At 37.4% G+C, this 14,197-nt stretch overlaps 1 protein-coding gene across 4 annotated transcripts in view; it reads left to right on the top strand.

Moving 5' to 3' along the window:
- The window catches only part of ZNF385B (zinc finger protein 385B), a 279,989-nt gene that overhangs the window by 71,391 nt on the left and 194,401 nt on the right, over positions 1-14,197 (top strand). The window contains exon 1 of one of the 4 annotated variants that reach the window (XM_026668053.2): positions 12,251-13,084. The exons of 2 other annotated variants lie outside the window; for them this stretch is intronic. In XM_026668053.2, coding sequence (XP_026523838.1) covers positions 13,060-13,084 — 25 coding nt within the window. In that variant the 5' untranslated portion in view covers positions 12,251-13,059. Of the gene's footprint in view, positions 1-12,250; positions 13,085-14,197 lie in introns of those variants that run through there. One more of the 4 variants, XM_087949652.1, reaches the window with a different exon arrangement.

The raw sequence follows: 14,197 nt of genomic DNA on the forward strand, positions 1-14,197 counted from the left end.
AGATAGATGGAAACATGTCTTTGTCCTTAAGAAATACTATCTAGAGGAGAGAGAGAGAGGTAGCTGCTTTTGAATGACTTTTGCTAGTATAGCAAAGTATTAATGAAGTGATAGATTTAAACTCATCTGAGGGGAACTTATTTTCATAGATTAGAAAAGATTTTGCCTGTTTATCCTTCAGAAGTTTCATTTTCTTTATAATTGTTTCTTATAAATGTTTGGTGCTTTCTAAAATACTCCCTGCCACAATCTATTTATTTATTTATTTTTGGTGACACTGATAAGACAAATGAAGATCATAGCCATAGTCAATCAAGTTGTCTAAAATAATAAAATTAAATAGAAATAGGGGGTCTTGCTTCAAGATTATATTTGATACAGTAAAAAAAATGGCATGTAATGCTGGCTCCTTGCTAATGAATTAAGAGCCAGACTGCACACTTCATTGCCCCTTCCTAGAGCAAATATTCTTCCCCCTTTTAGCCAAGGAAAAATAGCAGTGGCGTTAAATTTTACATGGATTTGTATCTGACAAATATTTTTTTTTATCTCATCTTCCTATAAAAATGTTCAAGATGATCAACAAGATAAAAGCAAAACCAACATTATTAAAATTTAAATTAACAACCAGCTCAGAAAAATCTTTTATGGTGGTACATGACCAGGCAGTTCACAACCAGTAGAAAAATGACACAAAGATAATGATTTTTGTCTTTAAAAGACAGTGTTCTTTTAAAGGTATTGTTGAGCATAAATGGGAGCCAAGCATATCTTAGCGCCAGTGACACTCCTCAGCTCTGCAATTGAAAAAAAGTTCTGTCTCATCAGATCCCATTGACAAACATCAAAACATAAGGAAGATATGCTAATAAACCAGATCCTAATAGATATTAAAGTCCAGAAGTTTAATAAAAATACCATTCAGAACCCCTCATTGAGGGAGATGTGCAATCTAGAAACATGAAATATGAATATAAATAATATGTTGTGATGGTCAGATCCCAGGTGATATGGGACTTTAAGGATTAAATAAATTATGAGCTTACTGTATGCAGATATTCCCTATACCTTTAAACTTGGAAACACAGTGGTACTCAACGAAGGAGATGCAGGTCTGTTCCTGTTAGTATCCTACCAGTGATTTAAGGTTTCCCACAATATACCCCAATATAGGGGTAGAAAGAAATCCCTTACAGATCAAATCAGATTTATAGAAATGTTGGATAATTACTTTACTCGGTGTTCATAATGATGCTACAGTTACAGTAAGAAGCCATAGCTTAATAGTAAATATTTCATATATTAAAATCTTCCAGGATCATTTATTGGCATCTCAAGATAAAACCAAAAATGATTATTTGAAACTGAGGTTTGCTGCCAGTTAATGGAGGCAGCACTGCAATAAGTTGAATATTTGAATAACCACCCAGAATAAGCTGGGTTGTCTTATTGGTAAGATGGGTAGCATAAATTTAATAAGTGAATAAAAATGAGCAAATGCTCTAACAGTCTCATACAGTAACTCGCTATATAGATAATCACATCTAAGCTATGCTTCCTTGAATAAACCACACTTTACTGGGTGTACATAGCAAGCTAAGACATAAATCACTATTTACCAAACACATTGGCTGGGTTCACCCTGACTCTATACCAGAGGCAGCTAAGCTATTTTATGGTTTAGGACAATATATGACTTGTTCAGTTAGTATAAGGCAACTATTTACTATGGCTTTGCAGCCTACATTTTTAACTCTAAAACATACCTTTGAATGTAGAGGAGTACAACTATAGTAACCAGTGGTGGGTTTCAAATAAACCCACCACCGGTTCGCCAAAAATGTGAGTATGTGCGCATGCATGGCTGCCGTGCATGTGCAGCTTTTGCCACGTGGCAAGGCTTGACCAAGCAGCCTTTCGGGGCCTGTTCCCTCCATCTCTGATCTCCGGGGCAGTGGCTGCTTCTCTCCGCTGCTTCTCTTGCTGGGAGAGCAGACTGCAATTTAGCAGCTGTGAGCCGCTGCTTTGGGTCCTCTAAGTCCCATCTGGAAAGCACTGCACCACAGTGAAGCAGCAGCCATGTTGAATGCTGTTTCTCTCAGCCGCAGCGCTTTTCCACCAAGTAGCAGCAGCGGAGAGAAACAGCTGCCGACCTGGAGAGCACATGAAGTGTCTCTGCAAGTGAAGCCTCGGTGGAAAGGGATGGAAGAAGCGGCTGCAAGATCTCTGCTGCAGTGCTTTCCAGATGGATCTTCTTAAAGGTAAGAAGAACCATCTGGTCCATTCCCAAACCATTTCAGCCCTCCTGTACCCCCGCCACACACACACCCCGAAGCCTTCGGCCCAGCGCAGCAGGCCACAGGCTGAATAAATTGCTTCTATCCACAGGGCCATAGTTTGAGGCCAGAGGGGGGCAGTGGCATGCAGGTGCAGGCTCCGAGGAAAGGCCGGAGCTAGGAAATGGTGTGTTCCCTAGCCAAGGCAAACGGCGAATGGTTGGAGGCTCCAGGGCAAGACCGGAGCCGGGGAATGGCGCATTCCCCACCCCGGCCAAAGTGGGCGGAGGCTCCAGGGCAAGGCCAGAGCCGGGAAATGGCCCATCCCTGGGCCCTGACCCGAGGCGAAAGGCGAGCAGGTGGCATGCTTATCTTCGGTGAGCAGAGGAGGCAAAGCGCGGAGGTAAGGCGTGGAGCTTAGCATGGTGTAGGCAAGATATATAGGGTGGAGCGGGGTTGGGACAGCTGGTGGTTCAACTAGTTCTATGAGAGCACACTTTGCGCAGCGCAGCACTCAAAGACCACCCTCGGTGTTAGCGCTGGTGCAGCGAGCTGTTTTTTAGCTCAGCTGAGGCGTGGCAACCTGCGAATCAGCTGAGCTAAAAACCAAGGGAATTTAGGACAGGATAGGTTGAGGGTGGGGGTAGGTGGGGCCATCCAGAGGAGGTATTTGCCGGTTTTTAAAACTACTCAAAATTTCCATTACCAGTACACCTGAACCAGTGCAAACCGGCTGAATACCACCTCTGATAGTAACTATGTGCAATTATTCAAAATGAATATATTTTGCCAGCATTCCCTGCAGCTTCAGACCTGTCAGCCCTTTAAGATAGACCACGTCAAAAATACTATCATTTTCCTTTTTGATACAAGCTATGATAAAAGATTCTGGAGAGCTCGGCAGTATTTTTTCTTTCCCTTCCTCTGATACCAAAGAGTTTCTTTCTCATCCTTCTCTATTTTCCCAGGCTAATATGGTTGATGCTTATTTCCTTCAAGACCATCTCCATACATCTCTTCAAAAAGGGAGCAGTGTAATTTTGAGAAATGCCAGGGCTGCTTTAAAAAGATGCTGACAGGTGTTACATATGCACTCTTACCTACTTCCAAAGCAGTTTTCTGAAACCAAATGTAAAGCACTGAAGAAACCCAACATCTCTATTTCAATTATTTTTTTATTTGGTGTGATCTCATTTGCAGAGACATTCTAGGGAATAGGCTAAAGAGGGAGACAACACTACATGATCAGGAAACAGATTTATTTATTTATGGGTTTTTTTTTATCCTGCCTTTATTACTTTATAAATAACTCAAGGCAGGAAACATACATAATACTCCTCCTTTCTCCTATTTTCCCCACAACGGCAACCCTCTGATATTGATGTATGAATGATATTACTAGTAATTAAACTAGTGCTGTTTTACAATGCATTCCCACCACCCCTTACCAATTTCCCTTCAGGGGGTATGCTGATTCGGGATTCTGGGAATTGCAATCCCAGCTGATCTGGAAAGCAGCAGGTTAAGTAAAGATGGTGCATAGTTCCATTAGAGCTATATGTACACACTGCTTTCTGAATCATTCACATTCATTTAATTAAAAACAGTTAATAATAGCATAAGCTTTAACTTCCTGGCTCAGGTTTCAAGCCAGCAGCAAACACACTAAATAGCTTTACTCTGCATCCTAAAAAGGTCGCTTGAAAATTGGAAAAATGACAAGAGATTTTGGCACTCCATCAACATAGGCACCCTTATCCTGCTTGTCCCTGAATTTGAGATGGACACATGAACAAATGTAATAAACCAAAACACTAGGCTGCTACTACTTGTCACTTTTATTTTTAAGAGTATTTCTTACAAATAAAGTTAATGCCTAAAAGAAATGTGTTAGTATTTAGAAAGCCAGCTTCATACTGACTTTCATTAATACGAATAATTTTTCCCTACACAAATACATCACAGTGAGGTGGAACAGGGGCTCTATCTTATACCCAAGAGGACCACTATCAAGACCCCAAGGGTTGCTTACAAACAAGAAAGCTAGTGTCTCATATAGCCTCATTAGTTAGATTTGTTGAAAAAAGTTTAGGTTTCAAAGTTTTGGAACCCAGCTATGAGTACCTCATTTATTAAGGGCAATAAAGCAGGGTCTCTGAGATGCCTTTCTAATAGCCTCATGACTTTGAGGCAATGGTGTTGCCTGCTTTCCTAAAAAAGGTAGGGATGTACAGATAATCTGTCTCTGTTTGTTGGTGCCTTCAAGTCATTGTTGACCCTTGGCAAATGCCTGGGCTGTCCCTGGAGTTTTCTTGGCAACATTTTGGAAGAGATTTGCCAGTGCCGCCTTCCTAGGTCTGTGCATGTCTGGCCGAAGTTCTCCCATCTGGCTTTGTGCTTAAGGCAGGTTTAGAACTCACAGTCTTCCAGTTTCTAGCCTGCTGCCTTAACCATTGTGCCAAATTGACTCTATTGCAATATTTAGCAAACTGCCATCCCCCTTCACAGACTCAAAAAAATCTATATATATAAAAGCAAAATACTACTCACGCATCATCACAAAATCTCCAGAACCGTAAAGCCTACAAACTTGAAATTTGGCACATATGTTCCTCTTGGCTTCTAGGTGCTCACTAAGAAAGGATTTTTCAAAACAACATCGGAGCATTAGTATTTCGTACATTACTATTAACATGCTCTGATGCTAAGGAGTTCTACTCCCCCTCCCCACTTGAAAAGAAATCTCTTCCAAATGCAAAATACAAGCAGAGGACAGGAGTTTCAGTTTTAGTTTCACAGCAGCAGCCAGCTTTTGTACAGAACAGTTGAGCTAAGCCACACCCAGACTCCTTGCTCTCTCCTTGCTCACACAGCAAATACTGTTTCAGTTTCCAAACAGCCCTCAACTCTCTCACACACTGACAGAACGCTAGCCAGATGAATACCAATGGATGCTGGTAGGCAGAAGCACAATTTTCCCCCTTATTTTCCTCCCCCAAAACTAAGCCCCATCACATAGTTTCATAGCGAAGCATGGGTATAGAGCTAGTTCATTATAATTGCACCCTTCCCCTCCTCTATTGCAGGTCCAATATTAAAGTGAGCGTAATAGCCCTGCTGGATGCTTGCTTGCCTTCCCTTGTCTTTTTCAGAGGAAAACAGGAATATTGCAAGGAAGACAGCTTATGGGCCTGTGGACAGTAACAGTCTTACCCTCCCTCAAGAATAGACACCAGAGATGATCAGGATAGAAGCAATAGTGATAGGGAAAGAGGGGATATGTCCAGCTGTGGTACTAATCCTGATGGTACTTAAGTTACTCTGCTGACATCAGTGATTGATAGTGTAAAGCAAGGGGGCGTGCATAAGCGCACCAACGTGCCTACCGTCCCTGTCCTATTGTTTCTCTTATTCTTCTTTTATTTTTCTTATATGTACCCATTTCATGTATTCACAACTATGTATACACTTATACTTATTATCTTGTAAACAATTGATATGGTGCTTTTCTACAGGCAGCATTTAATTCATAGTGACTTAAGACATTGAACATTGTATGCACCATACCTTCTATGCTGAAGAAATATTGGAATATGGATTTTGGTAGTTTCACAAGTATTGTCAAAACAAGTAATGATTTATGGCAATGAAGTTTTTGAAATCTGGGATTTTTATGGTAAAATTCAGTAATGTCTGAATTCATCATTAGTTGGTGGTCTTTGCAACATATTCATATGTTATAAAATCCTAATTCATTCCCAAACTGTCAGTATTCATTTCATATGTGCTAAAATTACAGTTTTGGTTAGTCTTTCAATAATAATACAGGGGAATATTAAATGGTGACAAATAGAGGCTGTAATATAAAAAGAAGAAATAGGAATGAAGAAAAACTTATTTAAAATGCAGTTCTGAAATTAACCAGAAGTCATGAATCATATAAAATAACTGTATTTTTGTATTTATTATCTTTTATCAATAGGAAAAAAGATCATTCCAGTGATGTATTTGGATCTTTAACTAGTTTATGTTGTGTTTTAAAATATCCACAAGATGTCAGTGCAAGCATTCATACAAAGATTGTTTTTAGCAGATTTAACCATTTATGGCATTAGTTGGTATATTTCACCCTATGTCTTTCTCTTAATGACTATTTGAAGAAAAGAGGTATCCTTCCAGCTGTGACCTATTTTACCTATTTTTCTTCTTTATTTCTATCATTGACACTACTAAGACTTTTAAATTCAGATACCTGGAGCAGAGGAACTTACATTTTGGTTATATTTTATAAAACACATGTATTGTTTACAAAGCTATTTATAATTCACTTTCACATGTGTCCAATCTCTTTCGTATTTTGTATAAAAATAGGAGGGGCTATTTAATCTACAAAACTACTGCAGAAGAAACTGAGGTGTTTGCTTAGCTCAGGGGTCTGCAACCTAACACTCAAAGAGCCATTTGGACCTGTTTCCCATAGAAAAAAAAAACACCGGGAGCCAATAATTTAACCACAGGTGTGACTGGGTGGGCGTGGCCAACTTGATGTCACTCACTCTCACCCAGTCACCTCCTGCTCTGGAATATGGAGTAAGTCTCCATCCCCCACCATCACCCTTACCTTCTCAGGCCAGGCGAGGAGTGATGGGGAGGGGTGGAGCCAGCCAGTGGTGGGATCAGCTGACAGGGAGCCGCAGCAGAGGGCCGAAAGAGCTGCATGTGGCTCTAGAGCCGCAGGTTGCAGACCCCTGGCTTAGCTAATCAAGGATGACACATTTATGTAAATGAAATAAATAGTGCTGTGGTGTTACTGCATTTTAAAATCCCCTTGTTAATCTGTATTAATATCAAGAGGACAACTTCAGTTATAAAAAACAGAAAAGCTATTATTAAGTCCTGTTTGATTGGGACTTCTGATATAAGTGGTTAGCTTAGGAGACAGCTATGCCAAGTGAACATAGCCAGCATTCTACAGAAATTCAGCTGATGGTGTGTGTAATTGCAGATATCACAATTGGAAGTATCCAAAGGATTTTCTGTTGATTTACTCCAACCTCCAAACTTATCTGTGTATATATATATATATATATATATATATATATATATATATATATATATATATATATATATATATATATATATATATATATAAGTTTTCTGTCGTTGTTTGCCCATCTTGCTGGGAGGGAGGGGGTAAATAGGGAGACCACCAAGCAAACATCTCTTTGAATAATATAGTTGCTCATGAGAGTTAGTCTCTTAAACCTTGGGCTGTTGTGGACTATATTTTTTAACTTGTTTGTTGGTTGGATCTATATGTTTGTCCAATAGACTCACCCAGTCAATTAATAGGTTATGCAGATAAGGCCACTGAATTACATAGTCAACCCAAGCCTACTATGTTATGAATACCCAGCCTTTAATTTATGTTTCACTGTATCATGTGAACCTTGAAAACTGGGTAGAATAAGTCATGATAAAGTTAAAGTTATAGCACAAGGTTAACACTGCTATAGTATGCAATCACAATGTCTACTGAAGTATCATTGCCTTAAAGATATAGTTTTCTTTCCCATAATTTAAAAAAATAGCTTATCTCTTTCCATTTTTCTATATATTTGAATGCCATTCTTGTGATGTTCCCTTAAGAAATATGAAAAATTATCCAGTTTGCAATCAACATTATCCAGCAATTTAGAAGCAAATATTAAAATACTCATTTCAGTTCATGTTTTATCAGAAAAAAAATGTGATTTGTATCTAAAATAAACCACTTTTTGTGATATTAATTAAAAGTATCATTTATATAATTAGCATTTGTAATAAGTTTAAAAACTATGAATTTAATCTTTAAACCAGATGCACTACAAAATATTGTGTAAGTATATTCAGCTATTTGGTATTAGGTTTTTTTGTTGTTTTTTTAGAATCTGAGCTGCAGCAACCTAAGCTTTTCTATAAAATTAGTTGTAATTGCCTTTAATTAAAAAATCAGTATCAAAGTGTTACTAATGCAGTAGCTCTTTTATTTCATATTCTGAATAGTTTTTATATATAAGGATTTGGATCATAGGTTATAAGGGAAAATAACAAAAAATCTATTGCGGGTTCATTTTTTGGTAGAATTGAATGAAAACAGTAGGGATGAGAGATCCTTTAGACATATCCCAGGAAAGTTTTGGCAGGGTAGCATTAAAGGCTTCATTGTGATTATTATTAATATTCCCATACTTTTAAAATAGAAAAAAAAGAGAAAGCAACAGTTACCTCCAAAATGTCCTTTAAATAATCTACAAAGATGCGTGAAACCAATACAAAAAGTGTCATACTTAAAAGTTTCTAAAAGTTTCTTAAAAATAAAACTTATATTTAAGAACAGAGAATCTACTACGCTCTCCGATCATTTGCTTTTTTGGGTTGGAGGATGTCATAGCTTATTGTCAAGATTAGCATATTTTTAGAAATGTTACATTTTGTGATATCAGAGCAACAATTAAAGAGTGTTTTTTATCCATATTGCATATGTAATATCTAGTATAAAGAAATAGACTATATTGTGCATAGTGTTCTATACACAGTATTTTAGACTCATAAAGTTATTATTTAGCGTACAGCATAGAATGTCAGGGAAATCTACACATGCTAGACAATCAAGGCAGTCCTGACAGCTGACAATGCTAGCTCGTTCCTCACTCATGCAGTGAAGAAGATTCATTCAATGCTAGACTGGGCAAAGACAACAAGAAAGTAAATGACTTTTTTGTTTTTAGTAGGGAATAAAAGGGGAGACTAAAACAATTGAACTGCAAACAGTTTATAGATGTGACTGGCAGGCCAGATAAAAAGACAGAGTTTAGGAAAGTGTCCGTTTATAGATTTTGGAAAAGATAGAGGATCATATATAAAAAGAACAAAGGTTCAAAAGGGTAAAACAAAATAAATCTGTCTCCTTCCAAGTCAACCTAAATAACAAATTCTAAAACAAAACCAAGAGATTAAAATCAGGGAAGCGATATTACTGTATATCAAGGACTCCACAGGCTAACTTTGAATAAATAAAAGCTCTTCATGTCAATATAAAATAGCCTATTGTTCATCACTCAACCTGCTTCAGTTTTGTGCATATGTTGGAAGTAAAGCTGCAACCACGTTTGAGACCGCAAAGCTAGAAAGTCCATCTGGTATCTGAATTGCATTTAAATGTTTTCAAAGTGTTGAGAAATGTGATTTGGTTTGACACCTGAAATTGATTTTACTGTGAACATTTAATTCAAATGGGCCTTCACTCAAATCTCTTTTCAAATGGAATCATTTTGACACTTCACATAGCCCAAGTGTGTTTGATTTATATTCTCCAATTTTGTCTTTGAAAAGTAGGTTACAGAGAGCTCATCCTAAGATTACCAGTAAATGACATAGGAAAGTGAGTCTCCCTGCTCCTAATCTTTTGTTCTAATCAATGCACTGGATGCCAGTTGTCTCATTAATTATGCCTTCTAAGTATAAATGTTAAGGTTATACGGGGATAATGTTTTGTATACAACACCAGAAAACTGCTGAATTACCAAGAAGGGAAGTTTGTAGTATATGTGATGAGGGAACATGATGTATCCCACCATATATTATGGCTTTGAATTGAATAGGTGATGAACAGAGGAAAGAATGAGGATAGGGTCTCACACAATGATATGGCAGAAGAGAAATATGCCCCATTGCATGTTATTACATGAACCATACTACACATTGTAAAAAGGTTGGCTATTGTTGCTCTGTTAGAAACATCTCTTAAGCAGAGTTCTCCTAGATGAAATTCTGAATCTAGGCTTTATTCAGCTGTTTACAACAATTAATAAATTTGGGATTTGCATAGACCTGCCTAGTTTTATATTCTTTCTATAATCTAAAGCTGGGGTGTCAAACTAACGTTGCCACAGTAGCATCACGTGATGTATCGGGACTTTTTTTCTAAACTGGGTGTCGTCGTGGCCAGCACATGACACATCCGGCCCATGGGCCGGGAGGTTGACAGTCCTGATCTAGTCACAATATCAATTCAAATTGATATTCTAAGTGGATATTGTATTTGAGAAGAAGTATGTTTTGATGGATAGCTTGTACCATCTGTTGACTTGAGAAGCATTCAGTATCATTTAGATCAGAGGTGCGGAATGATGGCCCTTTTATGACTTGTGGACTTCAGCTCTCAGAATTCCTGAGCCAGTTTTTTAGGCAGTTTTGGATTCCATTTGCAAAACTGGCCAAGTGCCTTCTGCCATCTAACATGCAGAGATGGGGAGGAGAAGAGACAGGGGAAACGAGAAGGTAAGTTGCTAAATGTGGAAAATGTTTTTTTTTTTTAATATTAAGACTTAGGAATAGTGAATAAAAGTTGACAAGCAATATTTTTGACTTTGGAGCTGCATTTTAGAAAGATACTTTTGCCCCAGGATCTGATATTATTAGGTTTAGAATCCCTGGCTCAACCCTGAGGTACATATTGTATATTTACTTCTGGATATGTGTGATTAAGCAATTTTGTCTTTTCAGGCATCTGTAGTTTTAAAATGCTAAATGGAAATAATAAGCAGAATGTATTTATTGTGATGTTTATAATGGGGGGGAAGAGACATTAAAATGTACAAGGTGCTTTATTCCAGAATAGATAAGATAATGGTATATTTGAACATAGTAGAGGAAAGAGAAGAAAAAAAGAGGGCTATGATTTATTAAGAATAGATAATAGATAAATCAAATCTGTTAATTTAAGGTGGCAAGTTGAGTGATTTAATGGAGAAGATTTCATCAATAAATACTGAAAGAGATGAAGTCTGGAGAAAATAGGAAAGCAAGACAGCTAATTAGTTTTCCTAAGGAAGCTAATAATACATGAAGTAAAGAAAGAGTGCAGTACAGCATGAAATGCAGAAAATAATTTCAGAATTAGGCCTGTATTATAATACAAGTTAGGAAGATAAAATAAGGTCAGTTGAAATTTAAATGACTAAGAGCAGTTAGTTAGTTTGATTTTTCCTTAGCATATGCTTCGTAACTTGGGGACGCATACTAAATGGAAGCATGAAAATACACGTCACATTTGCTAGAACAGTGAAGCATTGGCTGAGAGGGGAGATAAAAGTAAAGAAAAAGAAGTCTAAGAAGAGGTCAGAAGTTGGAGATAAATAATGAAAATAAACTTCAAGAAAGATATTATTAGATTGTAGGTCACAGTACAAGCAAGATGTTGAGTGGTACAAACAGTGAAATGGAGAGGATGTATTAAAAATGACAGTGTGATGTTCAAACAAGAAAAAAAAAATCCATAATGGAAAGAGCTAAAGAGTACAGTTCTTAAAGATCAATGGAGTGACCATTGCAAGTGGTGGAAATGAAAAGTGGGTGCCAATGGTGGAAATGTAGCTTGAAGACGAGAGGTAGCTACTAGCTAGATTTTTTTCTTGAAGATTGAAGTCACAAGGGAACAATCTGGATGTGTTATGAAAGAAAGCAAAAGCTAACACCTCAGACAATATGGAAGGAAAAGCCCAGGAGAATGACATAGCAACAAAGTGCTGCCAGAGAGAATACAAAGGCCCAGAATGACTGCCAAAGATTTAAAAAGCAATCAAAAGCTGAAACATACAGGTGGCCTCCAATTTCCCTTCTATTTGTTGGTTTCTGGGGGGAGGGAGACACAAAGAGCTCTGATAGGAGAGCAGCAGTTAGAGCAGCTTCCAAAGAGAGGGCATCTTTTGGTGTCGAAAGAAATTTGTTACAGAGTTAGCCTAACCATTTTGTGCAAAGGCATCATGAGCTGAAGCAGCTGCCGTGAATGAAAGGTGGTAGATGAGTGTAACAGTGCTAGAGGCAACGGGGAACAGACTGAGACAAGGGACTAAGAGGGTGAAATGATTAGAAATCTGAGAGAAGAAGTGACCTACATCAAAAGAGAGAAGAGCAGTAGGGTAGAAAGTAAACATTTTAAAGGTGCAGATCTGAAGCATCAGATGCCTAAATTTACATGGTCAATAATCCATAGTGGGATTAGAGTTTTCCATGTCCATTTATGTCCTTTGAGAGGGATGGGAGGAGGCTTTCAGGCTATTTTATGGCAGCCGGATATAAAGGAGTGTTTCCTTTCTGAGCATGTATTGTGCATTTTCAAATGAACAGGGAAAAAACCCACAGTCACAACATGTCATTTTTCATTTTTAAATCAAGCCCAATAATACGTATTGACTATGAATGCTTCCTCTCCCTGTAGAGAATTTAGCTCTAATTTTAACACTCACATGCTTTAGGAAGAGGATTCTTTATGGTTTAAAGCTATCTCTGTAGAGCCATTTCGTAATAATCTGCCTTGCTTGAATCTGATCACTGCAGTTGATTCCATGATAATGAAGCCTGAATATTGTTTGTTTCTCAGTATAAATCCACTCCAAAGACCTTCTACTTTAATAGTGCTGTGTGTGTATATTTCAGTACAAGTGAATGTGTGGAACTAAAATTGCTGCAATTTCTTTACAAATGACTCAGTATGCTTGTCCTTCCCTAAAATGCTGCCAGCGTGTAAAGGATTTTCAATGAGCAGTGCAAATAAGCCAGCAGTGGAGAAGGTTTGAAGCTGCACTGGTATAACAGTTTCCTGGCACACAGATGATCAGGGCTGGAGATCCAGGTCTCTGTAGTATCCAACCCATCTTCTGTTGCTGGTCACAAATTGGAAGTTTTGAATTTCTAGCCTGGTTTCTTTTACAAGCTGGATATTTAGCACTACGGTACCATCATGTGGAGTGGACTTCCTAGCAAAGGTGAGCAATGCTTTTTTAAAAAATATAAACATTACAGAATTCTACTCATTTCAAAATGAGATGCAGCCTTGTAATCCTCTCATGTTTAGAAGTGGAATTTTGTTTGTTGTCTATAGCAAAAGAACACCAAGGCTAAAATATATATATATGAGAAAAGCAGGTTATTATTTTTCTGATTATAACTAATAATGCATTGCAAATGCAATTCTATGTAATGGGTTGTCTCCTCTGTATTGCTGGTGTAGTATTTATTACCAGAAGAGACTATCCTGGCAGAATAGTCATTATGCATTTCAAATACATTAACACACATCTATTGATACAATATGACAAGCTGCTGATTAACAAATGAGGCTAATTAATCATCAGTGTGATTATATACTTGTGGTCAGAAAATAAAGTGCAGAGTATAAAATCCTATTTATGAAAAGCTTGACTGGAACTCTGAATGGCAAATGTGCCTTTCAGTTAATAAAGTTAAAAGCAAAAGCAATATACTGACATGATATGTATCTGATTTTGTCAGTATTAAAAAGATATGACCTGTCAGATATGGGACAACCTCTAGTAATTTGTTTGCAATGATAACTTGTTTTATAAGAGGCATAAAATTCCTATAACTCCTGCCTAACAACACTTTAATTATATATGACATTTAAATGTTGCAAATCTTTTTTAAAGACCTGAATACATACTCTCTGGAATTCACATTATCAGCCCATTAAGTTTAAAAGCAACATGTCAGAGGATTCAGTTGTGTTTACATGTCTAAAAAGTTCTGCCCAATCATTTTAGTTTGTAAATTATTCACCAAATCTTGTTATTTGCTTCCTTATCATAGTTGAAATGACTATTCCTCTTTGGATATTTATTTTAGGGATAGGTGGCAATATCCAATAGGAAAGAAAAACCATTTCTTGTTACAGAATGAATAGTAATTCTGCAATCCTTTCATGAGAACCTAAGCCATCTCATGCTTTTTGCTGTAAATTTATTCACAAGGCAGTTGTTTTTATAGCTTTCAACCCCAGAGTTATGGAAAAGAATGTATATATGTTTGACAGAAGATTTGAGAATTTCTATTTACTAACAGTACATGTAAAGCATGACTAA

Source organism: Notechis scutatus, chromosome 1 (genome assembly GCF_049901735.1).
Source record: "Notechis scutatus isolate UNSWTSFEM ecotype Mainland chromosome 1, rNotScu1.2, whole genome shotgun sequence".
In the NCBI taxonomy this organism is placed as follows: domain Eukaryota; kingdom Metazoa; phylum Chordata; class Lepidosauria; order Squamata; family Elapidae; genus Notechis; species Notechis scutatus.